General features: G+C 45.1%; 1 protein-coding gene across 2 annotated transcripts in view; it reads right to left on the minus strand.

Annotated features, from left to right (window-relative positions):
• The window catches only part of LOC104849039 (diphosphoinositol polyphosphate phosphohydrolase 1), a 54,985-nt gene extending 37,667 nt beyond the window's left edge, over nucleotides 1-17,318 (minus strand). The window contains exon 1 of one of the 2 annotated variants that reach the window (XM_010605309.1): nucleotides 17,268-17,318. In XM_010605309.1, the coding sequence (XP_010603611.1) occupies nucleotides 17,268-17,303 (36 nt within the window). In that variant the 5' untranslated portion in view covers nucleotides 17,304-17,318. Of the gene's footprint in view, nucleotides 1-13,066; nucleotides 13,271-17,267 lie in introns of those variants that run through there. The other variant, XM_010605308.1, reaches the window with a different exon arrangement.
• Between the last annotated feature and the right edge of the window lie 2,466 nt (nucleotides 17,319-19,784).

The raw sequence follows: 19,784 nt of genomic DNA on the forward strand, positions 1-19,784 counted from the left end.
TGGTACTGGGAATCAAACTCAGGTCCTTCTACTTGTGAGGTAGGCGTGGTGCCACTTTTTTGAGACAGGGTCTCACTAAGTAGTTGAGACTGATCTGGAACTCACTATGTAGCTCAGGCTGGTCTCGAACTCACAGCAATCCTCCTGCCTCAGCCTCCCGAGTGCTGGGATTATAGGTGTGCACCACCATACCTGGCTGCTTCATGTATTTTTAATGAAAGCTCTTACAAATCCTTTCTTGAAGCAAAGGAAATAAAAATTATAAATTCTTCTTCTTCTTTTTTTTTTTTGGTACCGGGGATCGAACTCGGGTCCTTGCACTTGTAAGGCAGGCAGCAGAACCACTGAGGCAAATCCCCAGCCCATAAATTATTCTTGATGTTCTTGTTTTCAACCATTAAGGAGTCAAAACAACATGACTCTGCTCTTCTCTGGAAAAGCATCACTGCTGAAAAATTAACTTGTCCACATTTCTGCACTGCCGCCAAAACTTTCTTGAAAATCTGACCGAGTTTGCCTTTCAACTGTACTTCAAAGTATTTAGAAAATGAAACAGCCTTACAACATCCACCCAATCAAGTATGTAGAAAACAAAGCCTTTTCATCCAAGCCAATATGTATGCCTTAAATTGCCATTCAGTAACAGACCCACCCTAAAAGAAAAACTTGAGGCAAATACTTCCAAAAAGTATTGTTCAGGGTGGGGGATTTATCTCAATGGTGCTGCCACCTACCTCGTAAGCGCAAAGACCTGAGATCTATCCCAGTACCAAAAAAAAAGTACTGTGCCCTCGATGTAGCTTCATGGTGGAATGCTTTCCTAGCATGTGCAAGGCCCTGAGTTCTACCCCAGTGCACTGAAGCAAAACAAAAACTGACCTTAAAAATTAATTTTTAAAAATGAGGTAAAATATACATAAAATTAATCTTTTTTTTTAAATACTGGGGATCGAACTCAGGACCTTGCAATTGTGAGGCAGGCATGATGCCACTGAGCTAAATCCCAGCCCCAAATTAACCATTTTAAAGTGAACAATTCGTGACATTTAGTACAGTCACAACGTTATGAAACTACTACCTCTATCTGGTGCCAAAATAACTTTTATCACCTAAAATAAAGCCTCAGCCCCAATAAGCAGTTACCTCCATCTCCCTTCCCTGCTCCGGCCAGTCCGTCCATTTCCTGCTGCCTGTGGACAGACCTATTCATGAGGATTTACCATTTTGTTTATTTTATTATTATCATTATCTTTGTACTGGGGATCAAACTCAGGACTCTGCACTTGTGAGGCAGTCATGGTGCCACTGGCTTATTATATATAAAGATGTTCCTTCTCTCTCACACATGTATGCATGCAAGCATACACCAAATAACTATAGTTTTTCTCCCAGAAAATAAGTAAAACATGGGGTATCACAAAAAAATAAGCCATAGAAACTGAGAAAATAACTGTAAAAGATATATCTGATGAAGGACTTATCCAAAATATACAAAGAAAGCTTAAAATTCAGTAAGAAAATAGACTGATTTTTTTTTTTTTAAGACAGGGAGGGTCTTGCTATGTAGTTCAGAGTGTCCTTGACCTTGCTATGTAGTCCAGGCTGGCCTCAAACTCTTGGTGATCCTCCTGCCCCAAGTTCTGGAGTACTGGGATCACAGGTATGCACCACCACACCTAGCAACAAGCTGATTTAAACAGGCAAAAGACTAGCTGGGCTCCGTGGCGCACACCTGTGATCCCAGGACTCTTGTTGGAAGAAGCAGGCAGAATCTGAATTCCATCCTAGCCTGGGCAACTTAAAGAGATCCTATCTCAGGAGTTAAAAAAAAAAAAAAGTAAAGGCCAGGCATGGTGGTGCCCATCTGTAATCCCAGCACTCAGGACGCTAAGGCTGAAGGATCACCACAAGTTCAAGGCCAGCCTGTGCTACATAGTGTGACCCTGTGTCTGAAACCACAAACACACACTACACCAAGCTATAAAAAGACATCTTAAATGCATAAAGGGAAGAATCTTTTTTTTGGGGGGGGTACCGGAGATCAAATTCAGGACCTTCGCTTGCAAGGCAGGCAGTGGAACCTCTGAGCTAAATTCCTGGCCCTAAATGGAAGAATTTTAAATGCATTTTACTAAGTGAAAGAAATCAATATGAAAAGGCTACATACTGTACACCTCAGGGGTCGTCAGGGGGTTTAGAAGGGAGCATGGGATGAACAGGCATGAACAGAGGACTTTCAGGGGAGTGAGCATTGTTGTGCATGGCGCCAGGATGGCAGGGACACATCCTCACATATGTGGGACCCACAGAACCCACAAACCAAGAGTGAGCACTGATGAAACAAGGGGCTCCGGTGCTCAGGACAAGTCAGGGGACAGATGTGGCACTCCCAGGAGGCGCCAACAGGGAGGGGTGTGTGGAACCCTACTCCCCACTCACTTGGGGCCTGACACTGCTCTGAAACGTAGTCAACTTTCAAAAGCTCTAGATCCCCGGTACTGCAAAGAGGAAAAAGGAAAAAGGAAAAAGGAAAAAGGAAAAAGGAAAAAAAAGGAAAAAGGAAAAAGGAAAGGACACCAAGAAAGTTCAAACATTTTTTAATGTAGTGGGTATACTTAAAAGTAGTATCACAGGGCCAGGGATTTAGCTCAGTGGTGCTGCTGCCACCTGCCTCGCAAGTGTAAAGTCCTGAGTTCAATCCCCAGTACTAAAAAAAAAAAAGTAGTATCACTAGATTACTTCAATCGATCAATTACAGTCCAATCTCAGCTCACAGGATTATTAGTAACAGCTACAACTAGTTTTGTTTTGTTTTTGAAACAGGGCCTCACTGTGCAGTCCAGGCTGGCCTCAAGCTCCTCAGGCTCACAATGACCTTCCTTTCTCAGCCTCCTGAGAGCTGGGATTACAGGTGTGCACCACCGCATCTGGGCTATAACTATTTTTTTTTTTTTTTTTGTACTGAGAATCAAACTCAACACCTTGCACTTGCCAAGCAGGCACAGCACCACTGAGCTAAATCCCTGGCCCTATAACTAATATTTCATATACACATACATATATATTATACATCTATAATATTTCTATAGCAACTTAGAATGTCCCAAGTCTGGTCATGTAATGCTGTTAGCAGACACACTTTTATTTCACAGTTGAAAAAAACTGTGGTTTGGAACTGACCAGGTGGGAAGCTGAGGCAGGAAGATCACAAATTGAAGGCCAGCCTGGAAATAAAAAGAGTGGGGGTGTGGCACAGTGATAGAACACTTTGCTTAGCGTTTTTGAGGCCCTGGGTACAATCTTAAGTACTCCTCCTGTCAAAAAATTGAGAGGAGGAAAAAAAACCTGGTTAAAGAGCCTAGCTGAGATCTGAACTCCAGATCTAGGCCTAAGGCCACACTCTTTCTCTCCACCTGCTGTGACTATCCACCGCGAGCCAGCTGTCGAGCCAGCTGTCCTCTCACAGCCCTGAGTCTACCCTGGGTGAAGAGCAGAGTGCCTGCAGAGCCGCATTCTACTGCCCAGGGATCCCAAGAGTTAAATTAGTAAAATGTGCTCTGAGCACATGGTAACGACGAAGCACAACACAGCCACGGACGTGGGTCTTCCTTGTCTTTTCTGGGTAACCGGGAGCCAACAGCTCCTCCCAGATGGTCAGGAATGAGAGGCCGTGCCACATGCTAGCAGCCATACTTGGAGAGTTCACTGGGCTCCGGGCCAGCACAGCCTGGGCACCCCCAGGGGTGCAGGTCCACAGCTCACCTCCAGAAACAAGGGTCACTGTCCATCTGCAGGGTGATTATTTCTACATCTACTCCCACTCAGTAACCTCCTCTAGGAAGGTGGCCCATAAAAAAGAACCTGGAAAGTGTTGAGTAACCAAGGGAGAAGAGGATAGGGGCAGGCCTAACGCTTCATCCACCCCGAACAGTGAGGTCCCTGAACTGCACCTGCCTGGGCGGGAGTGAGGGAAGCAGGCTCAAAAGTTGCGGGAGGTCAGGGAGCCTTGGCAGAGGGAAAAGCAGGCTCAAAATAGATGCATTAACACTGCGAGGTGAGAATTCGGATTGGCACATGTTTTTAGAGTACATTCATACTGTGCATGTCCTGTTTAAAATTAACCCAGCTATCAGTCTGCAGAAATGTCAGAAAAGTCCCGCCTACCCCACAGTCACCACTGAAGTACCACAACCAGCCAGGCCCATCTGCCAGAGACAGGGTCCCCAGCACGCCCCGCCCCAGTGCCAAGGGACGCCCTCTGTGCCCCACGCCTTCCTGACCTGTGTGCAGGTGAGGGTGCTGCGGCTGAGGGGTGCGGGAAGGAGGAGGGAGCGCAGCCCCAGGCTCCCAGCCCACCCTCCCCTCCACAAGAAGCTGCCTGCTAACCAACCACAGTAACCTGGACTCCAGACCAAACTCCACTAGCACAGCTAAACTAGCTTAGTCTGGAAGGCGGATGTGGCTACCAAAGTTCTTTCTTCCTGTGCTTGGTTTTCACGCTGCAGCACCACCAAACACCAAGCCATGCAAGTCACAGCCTAGAAGGCTGCTGAGACAGCTGGTTGAAAGAACTCTTCTTTCATCTCTGAAATCTGCCTGCTTCTTTTTGCTCCACTGACACTGACTTAACTCAAGATATTTACTTGACTAAACTATAAAAAATGGCCTAACTAGCTGGCCTCAAATTCACTGGGATCTTCCTGCCTCCCAAGTGCTGGAATTACAGGCATGTGCCACTATGCTCAGCTCCAAGTTTTTTTTGCGGGGGGTACCGGAGATCGAACTCAGGACCTTGTGCTTGCAAGGCAGGCGGTGGCACCACTGAGCTAAATCCCTGGCCCTCCAATTGTTGTTTGCTTTGTTTTGGTACCAGGGACCGAACACGGGACCTTGCACTTGCAAGGCAGGCCACTGAACCACTGAGCTAAATCTCCGGCCCCTCCAACTGTATTTTTAAAGCATATTTTAAAACACACAAAATGGCCTGTATCCCAAAGTAAGCAATTCTTTGAAATTCCACTTCAAGGCAGAGTGTGGGCACACTCCTGTAATCCCAGCCCTCAGGAGACAGAGACAGGGAGATCTCTGTGAGTTTAAGGCCAGCCTGGGCTACACAATTCAAGGCCAGCCTGAATAACACAGTGAGACCCTGTCCCAAAAAAGTAAAGGGCCGGGGATGTAGCTCAGTCAGTGGCACCACTCCTGCCTGGCAAGCACAGGTCCTGAGTTTGATTCCCAGTACCGGAAAAACAAAAAATCATAGTTGGGGTAGGAGGTCATCACTGGTATTTCAAAAAAGTAATAAATTAAAATTAAAAAGTAAAACTCCAAACATTTAGAGCAACCATTTTTCATAAATGCTAAGTAATTACCAAAATTATAAGAATAAGATTACTCAAAAGTTTAATACAAGCACTGAAAGGATCTTCATGTATCTTTTCAGAAACTTTTTTTTTTTTTTTTGCCAAACTCAATGAAAGATTTAACAGATATCTTCTAATCTTGTAAAGAGAGTCTTTAAAACTACTTTATCACGGGGCTGGGGATTTAGTTCAGTGGCACTGCGCCTGCCTCACAAGTGCAAGGTCCCAAGTTCAATCCCTGGAACCAAAAAAAGAAAAAAATGAAAAAAACTACTTTATCATTTATTGGATATAAAATTAAGGCTAACGCTAACGCCAGGCATGGTGGTGCAGACCTGTAATCAACACTCTAGGAGGCTGAGGCAGGAGGACAGCAGGTTAAGTAAGGGCCAGCCTGGACAACTCAAAATAAATTTTATTCTCAAAAGAAAAATTTGAAAATACATGGAGCCCAGTGGCACAGCACTTGACTAGCATATACAAAGTCCCAGGTTCATTCCCCACTGCCACAAACCAAGTATTTTTAACAACAGGCCAAGGGTGGACTTCCTGGAAACCTGATCAATTTCCACCTGCAGGAAAGGCTGCTTTAGAATTCAGATGGCCACCTAACTTTGGGGAGACTTAAAGCCTACACAGTATTTAACTGCTGTCACTAGCGTCAGACGTTGGCCCTTTCCTGCTCTCATCAGTACTACCTGGTGACTCTTATAGGCTGAGCAAGGTGATTACATGCATCAGAAAACGTGAGCACTCCCCTCCTCTCATCACCTGGTAGTTACTAGGCAGCAGATCTTCAGGTGGTGACCTAACTGCCAACTAACACTACACAGGCTCCTGGGTGTCAACAGCCAGCTGGGGAGTCTGCAGCAGCAAGTCCCAGACCTTGGAGGAGGTATCTGTGCCCGATGCTCCACACAGCTAATTTCCTTTTGTTCCAGAATTCAGGGTCAGTCACCCTGCCTGCCTGCCTGCCAGTGTTCTGAAATGTACATATGATTTCTTTTTTGGTATTGGGGATCAAACTCAGGACCTTGTGTTTGCCACACAGACGGCGGAACCACTGAGCTAAATCCCTGACCCTGTACATGGGTTTCTTAACCAGTCTTCTCCTCCTTCACCAGCAAATGCTTACAGGGAAGAGTTAGCTAACAGCCTCCAGTCCTTCTGTTCTCCCACCTGCTGGTTCACCATTTTTAGCAAATCTGAGTGAAAATTCTGCCTGTTTCCAGGACCCGTCAGTCTTCAATACTGTGCAAGATCTGCAGAACAGGCTGTGACCCTCTGACACAGCCAGGGCAAGTGTCACTATCAGGAAGCTCTGGGACAACATTCCAGGGTGTAGACGAACACAAAGGTCAAACATCAGAAAAGGTACCAGAAGAAAGCTACAGCGAGAGCTGTGTGACACAGGGAAACCATTGCACGCTGGTCTCACCAGCCCAAACACAGCAGTGGGGCAGGCAGTTACTGGCACGGTCACTCTGCCACCAGCAACAGTGACCCCAACCAAGATAAGCTCCATAAACACTGAACTTAACCACACAGCAACAACTCCAAGGAAGAGAGACAGAGTAAAGGGTCAAGCACCTATGTATTGTTTTTTCAAGCTTACACACGAAATAACATCAGTTTACACTTTTTATATGTGGGTTTGTTTGTTTGAGACTGGGTCTTGCTACATAGCCCAGGATGGCCTCGAACTCATGGCAATCCTCCTGCCTCAGCCTCCTGAGTACTGGGATTAATAGCCTGGCTGTGTGTTTTTGCGTGGCCAGTTTACACCTTTCTTTGTACATGTGGTGTGTGTTTGTTATTTGTTTTGTACAAGGGATTAAACACAGGCCTTCACACTGAGCTGCTTCCCAGTCCTCTTTAAAATCATCCACACTGGTTTGGACCTGTGACCCTCCTGCCTCAGCTGTTCAGACTGCTAAGATTACAGGCATGTAGGACCATGCCCAGCCACCTTCTTTTTTTAGTACAAACAAAACCAATGTCATGGTTTTGATCTTTTGGATTCTATTGTTTTTGTTATTTTCTTTTCTCTTTATTGTTCTTATTTTCATGAGTGTAAACACACTTTCTAGTTTTGTTTCTGTTCTGCTCTTATTTTTATTTCTTCTTTATCTCTTTCCCTTCTGCCTTCTTCAGCAGTTTCCCAAAGTTTCCATAATCTTCCTTGTCCTCCAGCCTTGCTTCTAATCTCTTCCATTTTTATCTCCATATATTTTCTCCCAACACCTTTTAAATTTTCTCCCCTGAAAGTAAAATCACCATATTGAATGCATATTTACTGTATCCTATTTTCTGGTTTAGTTTTTAGATTTTGTTATATAACCACAAATACCATTCATATGGTTAAAGGTGGCAAATTAGTAGTTAACACAATTTGTCATTTTCTGGCTGGATTTGATGCTACTGTTATTGCTGATTGTACTCCTTTAGCCAAGGTAACATAACTGCTCTAATCAGTTGTTTGGTGTGCCAAGACTGAGATTGCCAAAGGGTCATAAACAATACTGTAGTTCAGTCAGTGCCAAAGAGCCAGGAGCTGAGCCAAGTAGGCAACAGCTTCTCACCCCCAATAAATTGAAGAGGTAGGACCATGCAACAGACTCAAAACCTAAAAGCCAGCCATACCTGGAAGACATCTCTGAGTGGTCATTTCCTAAGGGTTTAAATACTAGCAATAAAGCTACTTTTCATAAGCAATTTATAAGCATCAGCCCAGGAATTAAACTGAAAAGTAGAAAGAAAATGAAAAGACACTTAAGCAAGATGCACCCTCAAACTTCCAGCTGACCGAAGGCAAACCCGGGGGCAAGGAGGTGGAACAATCTGAAAGCCGCCCACCTGGACTCCAAAGTGGTAACAGTGGAGTAGAGCAGATGAATGAGGTGCTAGACAAAGTCAAATTAGAATTAATTTCTCAGATAACTACAGAGATAATGACAATAATGAATGACACAGTGACTCTAGAGCAGATAAAGATTTAAAAAATAGAGGAGCTTAGGAAAATGATGCAAACGACGAATGTCTAACATAAGAAATGGAATCCATGAAACAGATCCAAACATATTCTACTCTAAGTACAAACAGCACAATAAGCCAATGTGAGGACAGAACAGCAGCTATAAGTGGACAGGATTGCAGTTAGTGATAGTGAAAAGAAAGATTTCTTAAAAACAGCAAGGCACACAAAAAAAATCAATCCAATAGCTGCTACATGATACAAAGTTTGATTGGAATCAGTAAAAAAGCAAGAGACAGCACAAACAACATAAAAAACCTCTTCACAAGCTGGGCGTGGTACTGTATGCCTATAATCCCAACACTTGGGAGGCTGAGGAAGGAGGATGGCTGTGAGTTCCAGACCAGCCTGGGCTGCACAGTGAGTTCCAGGTCAGTCTCAACTACATAGGGAGACCCTGTCTCAAAAACAAACGTCTTCACAGAAGTAATGGCAGAAAACTTCCCAAGCACGGAAAAGAATTTGACATATAGACAAGTGAGGCATAAGGAACTCCAATTAACCAATATTAAAAAATATATGTATGTACACACACACACACACACACACACACACTCCAAGGCATGTAACAGTCAAGATTCCAGAAATTCAACACAAGAATAGAATATTAAAAGCCATTAGAGACCTTGCAAGCACAAGGTTATGAGTTCGATCCCCGGTTTAAAAAAAAAAAAAAAAAAAAAAAAAGGCCATTAGAGAAAAGAAAACAAATCACATATAAAGTAAAGTCATTAAAATTACAGCAGTTTTCTCAACACAAACCTGCAAGTCAAGGAGAGCTTGGAGTGAAGTATTTTAAGTCCTAAAAGAAAACAACCTCTGGGCCAAGGCTTTAGCTCAATGGTTCCACCGCCTGCCTTGCAAGAGCAAGGACCTGAGTTCAATCCCTGGTACGGGGGGTGGGGGGGGGAGTTCCAACCCAGATTGATGTACCCCACAAAATTACCTTTCAAAATTGATGGAGAAATAAGATATTTCCATGACAAAGAACACCTGAAGAAATTCATGACCACCATACCAGCACTCTGTTTTTCAACAGATTCCTACATATATATGAGTTATCAAAGCTGAATCAAGAAGATATAAAAACTTGTATCAGTCAATGAAATTGAAGATGTAGTTAAAACCTAACAGGCCCTGATGGATTCACTGCTGAATTCTATAAGAAATTTAGAGAAGCCCTAATGCCACAACTTTCAAACTCTCTAATGAAATTGAAAGGGAAGCAATAATCCCAAATTAATTCCTGGAAGCAAGCATTACTATGATACCAAAACCAGAGAAGGATCCAACCAAAAAGAGAACTACAGGCCAATCTCCCTAATGAACACAGAAAAAATCCTCAGTAAGATACCAATCCTCTACAAGACACTGACAAAAATCCTCAATAAGATACTGGTGAATGAAATGCATCAAATCATCAAGATGAGTATACACCAGGACCAAGTAGGATCCATCCCAGGGATGCAGGGATGGCAACATACAAAAATCAATAAATGTAATACACCACATTAAAGACAAAAAACATGTGATCATCTCAATAGAGGCAGAAAAAGCATTTGACAAAGTCCAACACCCATTCATGATTTTAAAAAAACTACAGAAATTAGAATAAATGGGCTTTATCTCAATCTGATAAAAGCCATCTATGACAGGGCTGGTTCTGCTGTGGTTCCTCTGCCCGCCTGGCAAGCACAAGGACCTGAGTTTGATCCCTGGTACCAAAAAAAAAAAAAAAAAAAAAAGCCATCTATGACAAACCAACAGCCAACTTCATACTAAGTGGACAAAAACTGAAAGCTTTCACTCTAAAATCAGGAACAAGACAAGGATGTCCACGATCACCACTCTTATTCAATATAGTTCTGCAAACACTAGCTAGAGCAATGAAATAAAAGGAATAAGGGTAGGAAAGGAAGAAGTTTGGAACCAGAAGAGACCTAGAATAGCAAAAACAATTCTGGGCAACAAAGGCAAGGCAAAGGGAGGGCGCATCACAATCCCTGACTTTAAATTATACTACAAAGCTACTGTGATAAAAACATCATGGTACTGAAAAAAAAAAAACAAAAAACAAAAACAAAAACCAGACCCGAGAATCAATGGAACAGATTAGAACATGCAGAGAACAACTGCAGACATACTCAACCACTTTTATCTTTGACAAAGGAGCTAAAACACCTTCACGGGAAGGAAGATAGCCTCTTTAATAAATGGTGCTCGAAAAACTGGCTTTCCACTTGCCGAATATTGAAACTAGACGCGTACCTTGTACTGTTCACCAACCTAAAATCAAAATGAATTAAAGATCTAAATATTAAAACAGAAACACTGAATCTACTGGAAGACAAAATAGATAAAACTCTTGAAGACATTGCTGTTTTCATTCCTCATAGTATATGAAACAAGAGGCCTGAGGTGACCAACTGCTTTCTGGTTAATCAATTTTTCTAACATCTTTTCTATTGTAGTTATGATATAACTGTACAGTGTAACATGACCTTTAGAACAAAGATAAAACTTGACTGAACTCTTAACAACTGGGACACACATGGTATGTTACTCCTAATCAGAGTCCTAAAAATATTCCTGGTGTGAAAGGTAAGATATAAGAAATCTAGTAAGTAAATACACTTCATTAGTGAGAATCTGGGACCAAAATGGAAGAAAGCATTCACCTGAGGTAACCAGATGGGAAGCTTGTGTGACAGGTGTGCCATGTCCCTCTGCTGGGCTGCAGCTGCCCAGCGACACCTGAGGTTCATCTCCCCACTCCCCCTCTTGGTTTTTGTTTTGCTGAGACTACAGAAGTGACCCGCCAGAACACCCCCAGGTCTTCAACGACAGCTCCGCCTACCTACATCCGTCCCCACGCCCCCCTCTCCTGGTACTGCGGAGGCCCTGGCCGAGTGCCGAGAAGGCTGAGCCTCTACCTGTGCGATGCCTCTCTCTACCTCCCATCTGCATCCCACATTTCACCTCTCTACCACATCAGATCGCTTCAACCAACATAAAATATGCTGTAATTTCTCTCTCCTCAAGAAAAACATACAACAAGCAAAACTCTCTCATGACTCACTTTTCCATCTTCTACACTATTTCTTTGCTACTCTATACAACAAAAATTCTTCAGCAAAAGCAAGGTATGCTGGCACAGGCTTGTAACTCTAGCCAAAGGGAAGATGAGCCAACCTGGGAAACTTAGCAAAACCTGTCTCAAAAAACTTTAAGGAAAAAAAAAAACTTCAATAAAACAATCTATTACAGGTTAACCATCCCTAATCAAAAAGTACAAAATCAAGGTTAGGCATGGTGTGCACACTTGTAATCCCCGCACTCAGGAGGTTGAGGTGGGAGAAATGCCTCAAGTTCAAGGCCCCTCCCAAAATACCAAACTCTAAACTACTCCAAATCAAGAACACTTTTGTTTGTTTCTTTTGAGACAGGTCTAACTAACAGCGATCCTCTTCCCTCAACCTCTCAAGTGTAGCATGCGCCACCACACTGAGCCAAATCCAGAACTTTTAGACCAACATGCCACAAGTGGCGGACTATTCCACACACAAGTGATGGACTGCTGTCAGAACAAAGGCATACTAAAAGTTCTGTAACAAATTACCTGCATGTAAACACAGACGAAACATTAATAAATTTTGTGCTTAGGCTTGGGTTCCATCCCCAAGGTACCTAATGTAAGTGCAAATATTCCAAAATCTGAACACATCTAAAATCCAAAACACTCCTGGGTGCTACAAATTCTGGATAAGGGACACTCAACCTTGGTCAATGATCTGTCCTCTCCATTTGTCGATCTCTCCTAAACACACCTCAAACAGAACCATATTCCTAATGAAGGAAGTCTTCATGCCCCCTGACCCCCCACCCGCGCTATCAGTGACACGCCGCAGTGCTGCAATAGTCCTTCGGTGTTTTCTGGAATCCTACCCTCTTGGTCCTCCTGTCCCTGCCTACTGCAGTTTCCTCCTCTCCTCCACCTCTACCATGCAGTGCCACAGGGCTCGGTCTTTGGACCATCTTCTCTCCCACACCTTCCTCTCCCTTTTTGGTCTTCGTCCAAACAGGTTTAAAATACCACGGTGGGCTGACAACTCCTAAATTTGCGTCTGTGGTTCAGGCCTCCCCTGAAGGCCAGTTTGGACATCTAGCTGGGTGCTGCATTGCAAACCTGTTCTTTCCAGTTTTCCATCTTAGGAGACAGCAGCCCCTCGCTTCATCACTGTTGTGATGATCAACAGTGCAGCACTGTACTGAACCTACTCACATCCGTGTGACCACCACACCTCTACTGCCACCACCCTGAACCCCACAGGAACCACCCTGTGCTCCTCAGGGCCTCCCTGCTCTCACCCTCATCCTCTCATCCTCTCCACGCAGGCACCAAGAGAGAAAAATCCTTCACTCTTGGTAACTCCCATCAGACCGCATCCCTCCCACGCTCCCCAGCTCACTCCGATGTAAGCTCTGACATCTTTTTTTTGTTTTGTTTTGTTTATTTTATTTTGGGACCGGGGATTGAACTCGGGTCCTTGCGCTTGCAAGGCAGGCAGCAGAACCACTGAGCTAAATCCCCAGCCCCAAGCTCTGACATCTCAACGTCCAAATTCCTGCAGAGACCTGATGCGGCAAGGTTTGGCTTTCGGCCTCTTACCCAGGGCTGCCACGTGGCTGCGGTGGGCTCCTTCAGACGGCAGCTCTCAGGGGTGCACCGAGGGCCACAGGCATCTTCATGCTGCCACGAGGGTGCCCCTCTGCTCTCATTCTCTCCTGTGGAGAGTTCCCAGCACGCGACAGGCAACAAGGCCACTGTTCTGAGCGCTAAGGGAACATGTGCTTGCATACTCCTCTGCTTTCAAGTTTTCTAAGAATCCAGGAGAAGAAACTGTTATTTTCTTTGTTTCTGAGACAGGGTCTCACTACGTAGTTTAGGCTGGTCTTGAGATCACTATGTACCCCTGGATGGCCTGGAACTCATGGTCACCCTTCTGCCTCAGCCTCTTGAGTGCTGGGATTACAGGTGTGTGCCACCTTCCAGGACAGCCTGGGCTGCAGACAACATGACCAGCTCAAAAAAAAAAAAAAAAACTAAAGAGGGCCAGGAATTTAGCTCAGTGGTTCCACTGCCTGCCTCACAAATACAAGGTTCTGAGTTTGATCCCCAGTACCAAAAAAAAAAAAAGAAAGAAAAGAGGGCTGGGGACTTAGCTCAGTGGTATGGCCACTTGCCTCAAAAGCTCAAGGTCCTGAGTTCAATCCCCTGTACCAAAGAAAAGAAAAGAAAAGTAAAGAAAAGAAAAGAAAAAGTAAAAGTGAAACACCATCCATTTTCTAACTAAATATTTTGATCTGAATATATTATCTTATGTATTATGTATATTAACATGCAGTGATCGTATCTGATGCTTTTTTGAAAGAACTATTATTTCTAAAATTTTCCATATTTTAATTATAATATGATAAATGTCAAATATAATACATAAATAAAAGTCTTTAGGGGGTTATTTTCTAAGCATATACAAGGACCAGGTGCAATGATACACACTTGCAATCTCAGCATCTCAGAGACTGAGGCAAGAAGATGGCAAGTCCAAGTCCAGCCTGGGCAACTTAGCAAGACCTCTCTCAAAATAAAAAGGGCTGAGGATGGGCTTCATGCAAAGGATCTGGGATCAATCCCAAGTACTGAGAAGGTTAAAGAAAAAAAAAAAACAATGTAAAAGGGTACCTTAGGGCCGGGGATTTAGCTCAGCAGTTCGGTGGCCTGCCTTGCAAGCGCAAGGACCCGAGTTCAATCCCTGGTACCAAAAAAACAAACAAACAAAAAAAAAGGGTACCTTAGATCACAAATGCGAGAATCATTAACCTAGAGCCTCTTAAGCACAGGAGTACTAGTTTGAGGGGGAAGTAAAGGCTTAGCACTGAAAGGGCCTCCAGCTGTGTCCATGAGAAATGCTTCCAAATGCAAGTACAAACATTCAGACTAACAGGCAAAAATAAATAGGAACGCATCTTCTCATAAGACAAGAAATCTGCCTTGGCTGCTGGGCCTGGTCTGACCACTCAAAGATGCCACCGAGACCCCAGGACTTTCTCTTTCTGCCAGTACTGAGAACTGAACCCAAGGCCAGAGTATGTGTGCAAGCACTCCACCATGGAGCCATATTTTACTATACTTTGATTCAGGGTCTCCCCAAGTTTCCAGGCTGGCCACAAACTTGTGATCCTCCTGCCTCAGATTCCTGAGAAGCCGGGATGACAGACGTGCACCACTGCGCACTCCTGGCTTCCACACTGTAGTTCTGCACTCCCCTATTCCTCCTGATGACACCACGCAGCTTCAAACCAGCCGCTACAACTCCAGAAATCACTTCCACATTCAAGTCAGAAGAGGTAAGAAGGGCTGGGGATGTAGCTCAGCAGCACAGCACCTGCCTGGCATGCACGAGGTCCTGAGTTTGATCCCTGGCACCAAAAAAGAAGAGGTAGGAATAATGCCAGCCCCTCTGTTCTTTAGCAAACTTCCTCTTGGGGGTGAGGGGTTGGTCACACAACTAACCCTCACTGCAAACATAACTGGGAAGTATTTGGCAGAAAGGGGGTCAGGATGGGTGTGGGTGAGCCAAACAACAGTGTCTGTCACATACCAGTTCAATTACAATACAAGAAATCAGCATCCAACTTCCTTTGCCGGGCAGGACTTGACAAGCTGAACTGAAATGGTGCTCATTTCAGCGTAAGCTGACCATCAAGTCAGTGATGGCCGGCACTACTGGGTACATTCTTCCATGTTTTCTTCAGCTAAGCCAAAAACACAGATTTTGTTATGACTGTTTTGCTGATGATAACCATCAACCAAGAAATGATGCATCAAAGACAATCTATTACTGCTTTGCTGTGTATTCAAAGAGCAGTTTTATGGCTACTGCAAACTTCTTCAAAGGTAGTTAAGTCTGGGACCCAAGAGAGACACAACATGGGAAATACAGTATAACCAGGTAGGGGATGTAACTCAGTGGTGTGACACCTGCTTCGCAAGCTCAAGGTCTTGAGTTCAATCCCCAGTACCGAGGGGGAGGGGGGAGTATAATAGGGGGGGAGAAAGTATAAGCACTGTTGATTTCTTCTGACAAAAATAAGTACCCCAGATCCTTTCTGAAATCATTAAGAGATGGCTCTAAACTCAACTAGCCCTACTGACACATAATAATGTCTGGTGGTCTTTACCCTATCACTTGATATGGGTCACATGCTAAGTGAAGAATCACCCTCACCTCTTATCAATAAATAATGGAGGAGGAAAGTGGTAAGAAGAAAATGGTAATTCTTTAAAATGGTTGGTCAAATGTGATATTTTTAAAAATGTATACTCTCTTGAGAGATGGGAGAAAAGCAAAAATATTACTGTGGCCTTTTGTGATTTATTAACATCATTTATATGAGAAGAACATTTAAATATAACTTCTTACATTTGTTTAGTGGTATCTGACCATTTAAAATGTGCACAAATTCAGAGTAGGAAAAATGCTTACTGGATGTGCCAAACAGACCATAAAACTGAATATAAATCGATCCCAATGTTATAAAACCAAACACCAGACTGGTGGGGATAGTTAACCGTGGTGTCAACTTGAACAAGAAATGCCCGGCTGACTGGTCTAGCGTGGTTCTGGGGGTGTCCGGATGACGGGCTTACTGAGCAGGGAAGACCCATGTGGGTGTGGGTGGCACCAACCAACAGGCGTGCAGCCTGGATGCAACACAATGGGAGAGAAGTCTTGCCTGCTTCTCTAGAGGAGCTCCAGCTTTGCCGCGGCCTTCGGGTGTCTGCCTCGGCCCTACAGCTCACTCTTCATTCGGGCTTGCAGGGCAGGCTGTTTGGCTTGCTGATGCACTCAGCACTTCTGCTTGTACCGTTCGGATCTCCTGTGCACAGTGGCCCTGCTGCATTTTTTCCACACTGGACTCTGCAGGGGGCCACCGTAAGCTTAACTTGTAAATAAACAAACATATATATATCTTTTACTAAACCTGTTTCTCTAGTGAACACTGGTTAAGTAAAATAACACACTTCATATGCTCTGGAGGAAACAATCTGGGGCTTAGTGGCACGCAGCCTCTCCAGCTGCAGGCCACTGTGCAGAGCATACCACGCAGCACACACAGGACGCAGGGCACACCGGGAGGAAACGTGCTAGAACTCTGCTAACAATTCCCCTCTGGGCACAGCAGACTCCCCACCTGATAACAGTGTGCATGCAGCACTTTTATAATCAAAGAAAGACCACGAAAATGGCTTTCCTAAGTACTCTTTGGCACCCAAAATTTGCCAAAAATATCTATGTTTCTATCAAAGTTAGCTTCTTCCCACGGTACACCTGCACCAGAGCCAGGATTCGTGATCAGCACAGTGGACAGTGACGACAGCAACAGATGCTGGTGGCGGCGGCAGAGATTCCATGTTGCTAATTGTATGACAGCTTCCACCCCAAAGGTTTTTTTAAATGCTGGTGCTATGAGTCAGTCCTGGAAAAAATATATATTTGGTACCGGGGATCAAACTCGGGACCCTGCGTTTGCAAGGCAGGTGGTGGAACCTCTGAGCTAAATCCCCGGCCCTGGAAATATATTTTTATTCAATTTCTTTCCATTCTACTTGGCTTAACGCTTCTGTGGATCTGTCAGAAGGAGCGCGTGTCCTGCCTGTGCAGGTTATGTTACAGAGCAGCAGAGCAGACGCATCTGAACACCTTCTCCTTCTCAGCTATCTATTGCCGAGTGACTGACAACTCCCAAGCTTAAAACTTTAAAGATTCCATAGTTTCAGGCCTTCCCTCCTTCCCAGAAAAACTCACACAGTTCCATTCAATCTCTTCTTTCCCAGCCTCCATATCTTCAGATCACCACACTGAAATCTACGTCTGTTCAGCGAAGTGAGGCTTTTATAATCAGGATTTTTCTTCCTTTGTGCTCCCAGCGATGAGCCCAGGGCCTTGCACATGGCCTAGGGCCCAGGCAGGGCTCCACCATGGGCACCGACACCTCCGCTGCAGCATCTGCTCCTCTGGCCCGCAGAGTCTGGAGTGCGGAGGCAGCACACTTCGCTTGCCCTTTGCCGCCACCGAGTCCCTGGCATCTATCTCACCAGCACTTGTCGGTCCTCCATTCCTGATGCACCCTGGACAGAGCCCTTCTGCAACTAGCACTTGTTGACCGCTGCGAGTCCTTCAGCACCTCAGTAACAGGGCTAATGTTTCCTGGGCATCTGCTGTGTGCCTAAGGGGCGCTCTACGTCTCTTTCCCCGACAAGTCTCACAGCAACTTCCTAAGCTAGGTACCACTCATTCCCATCTTACAGGAAAAAAAAATGAGTCGGTCAACTTCCTGACCCCTCTGACCCCACGCGATGCTCTACAATCAGTCCCCAAGCCCGAAATTCCTCTAGTTTCCCCTCTCCAGCAGATGCCTGCAGAGGGAAAGGAAATACAACACCAGCACTCTGAAGTCCTCTTGAGCCCACTGATTATAAATGAGCAGCGTTCATTCTCCACAGTGCCTAGTGGTACAGGACACAGAGTAAGCTCACAACTGTTTATGACAAAATATTGTTCGGCCTCCAGATTTACCCTCTTATAAAACAATCATTTTATTCCTGACCACATCACTGCCAACTTCTTGCCTTTCAAACCCCCCAGTGCCGGGAATAGCGGGACACTCCTGTAATCACAGCAACTGGGAGGCTGAAGCAGGAGGGTTACCATGAATTGGAGGTAACCTGAGCAACATGGTGAATTCAAAGCCAGCCTGGACTATATAGTGAGACCCTATCTAAACCAAACAAAACAAGAGCAAATACAAAAACAAACCCCAATCAACAGACCACTTCGAGTAAATGAAATCACTTTCCTTCTCAGAATGGGGCCATCAGGAAGGGATTTACTCAAACTCACAGCAATATTAATCTGAATTCTAGGTCTTTTCTTCCACCCACCTTCCAATCACTGAGAAAGGGGCTTCCTCCCTACACCCTAAGTGCACGTGTCATTTTTCCACTCTCCACTTCCCACTCATCATCAGCACCATCGCTGCGACCCATCTTCCTCAAGGGGGCCGCTCCAGGCCTGCGCTTACCACTCCAGGTCCTTTCCAAGATGTTCTCCGCCTTCCTGACTTTCCCTGTGCGACAGCTGCTGCACTCAGAGCACCCCCTGCGCTTCCGGCCGCTCTCCGCTCTCCTCCAAGGTCCCCACACCCCACCCTCTCTAGCTTCAGTCCTCACTCCACTGCACCCATGGTCCCCATCTCCAACGAGTGTCATTCAGTGCACACCAGTACTCCAAACTGGACGCGACAGAACCAAAGTCCCACCTTCTCTCCAAAAGCAACCTCTCCTCTAAGTTCTCCATTTTTCCTGTTACCAAAATTTAATCAGCATCTTCCACCACGAGCTGCTTCATCGCTAGGGCACCACCTGTCAACCAACCTGTGGTCTCTGCTGACCACCCCAGGACTTCATTTGTCCTTCACTGCACCGCTCCATGGCCATGGTTCTCGTCCGAGAGCCTTCTCAGCCATCCCCAAGAAGCCCACCGAGCTCACCCCCTGTCTGCACGCCTTCCACAACCCTCTGGACAGCAGGCGTGGCTCCCGGGTCAGATCAGCCCTAACCCCTGTCCTCAGAAACCAAGGCTCAAAGCCCTCACCCCTCCCTGCCAGCAACCCCAGCCTCTGCGCCCAGCCCTGCCGACCGCCCACTCGAGGCTCCTTCCCACCCTCCAGCCCATGCACGCTGGACATATGCTCCTGATGTCCCCAGCCCTTCCTTCCTACCCGGAAAATCCTGCTTCTTAAAGCCCAAGACTGACCACTTGAGTATTTTGCCTCCAAAGAGAAATCCCCAAAGCACAGCCTCTCCTACCTGCTCCCCAATGGCTCTGTACACTTTTAAGTCCTGCCTTTTTCTATCTGATCCCATACACGACGCTTGTTCAATGAACTGAAATGGCTAAAGGTAATTTTAATTAATTTATCCACTTAAAACCACTGCCTGGGGCTGGGGATTTAGCTCAGCAGCACAGCACCTGCCTTGCCAGTGCAAGGTCATGAGTTGGATCCCTGGTACCAAAACAATAAAAAGCCATTGCCCAGAGAGCAGGTAACACATTTATGGTTTTTAAATTATCACTGCCCTAGAACGGGGCTATACAGAAAGTACCTAAGTTCATTCTTGTTAACCAAGATAGACCATGAAGGCTACCGGTATGTATATTTAAAAGCATCCTACGCTTTTCTTAAACTAGGATTTTAAAATGCATTTTTAAAATCTGGTCCTTGACACCCACAAGGTTTAAAACATTAAAAACCCACACAGA

Source organism: Fukomys damarensis, unplaced genomic scaffold (genome assembly GCF_012274545.1).
Source record: "Fukomys damarensis isolate Sample0158 unplaced genomic scaffold, DMR_v1.0_HiC HiC_scaffold_20, whole genome shotgun sequence".
Taxonomy (NCBI): Eukaryota; Metazoa; Chordata; class Mammalia; order Rodentia; family Bathyergidae; genus Fukomys; species Fukomys damarensis.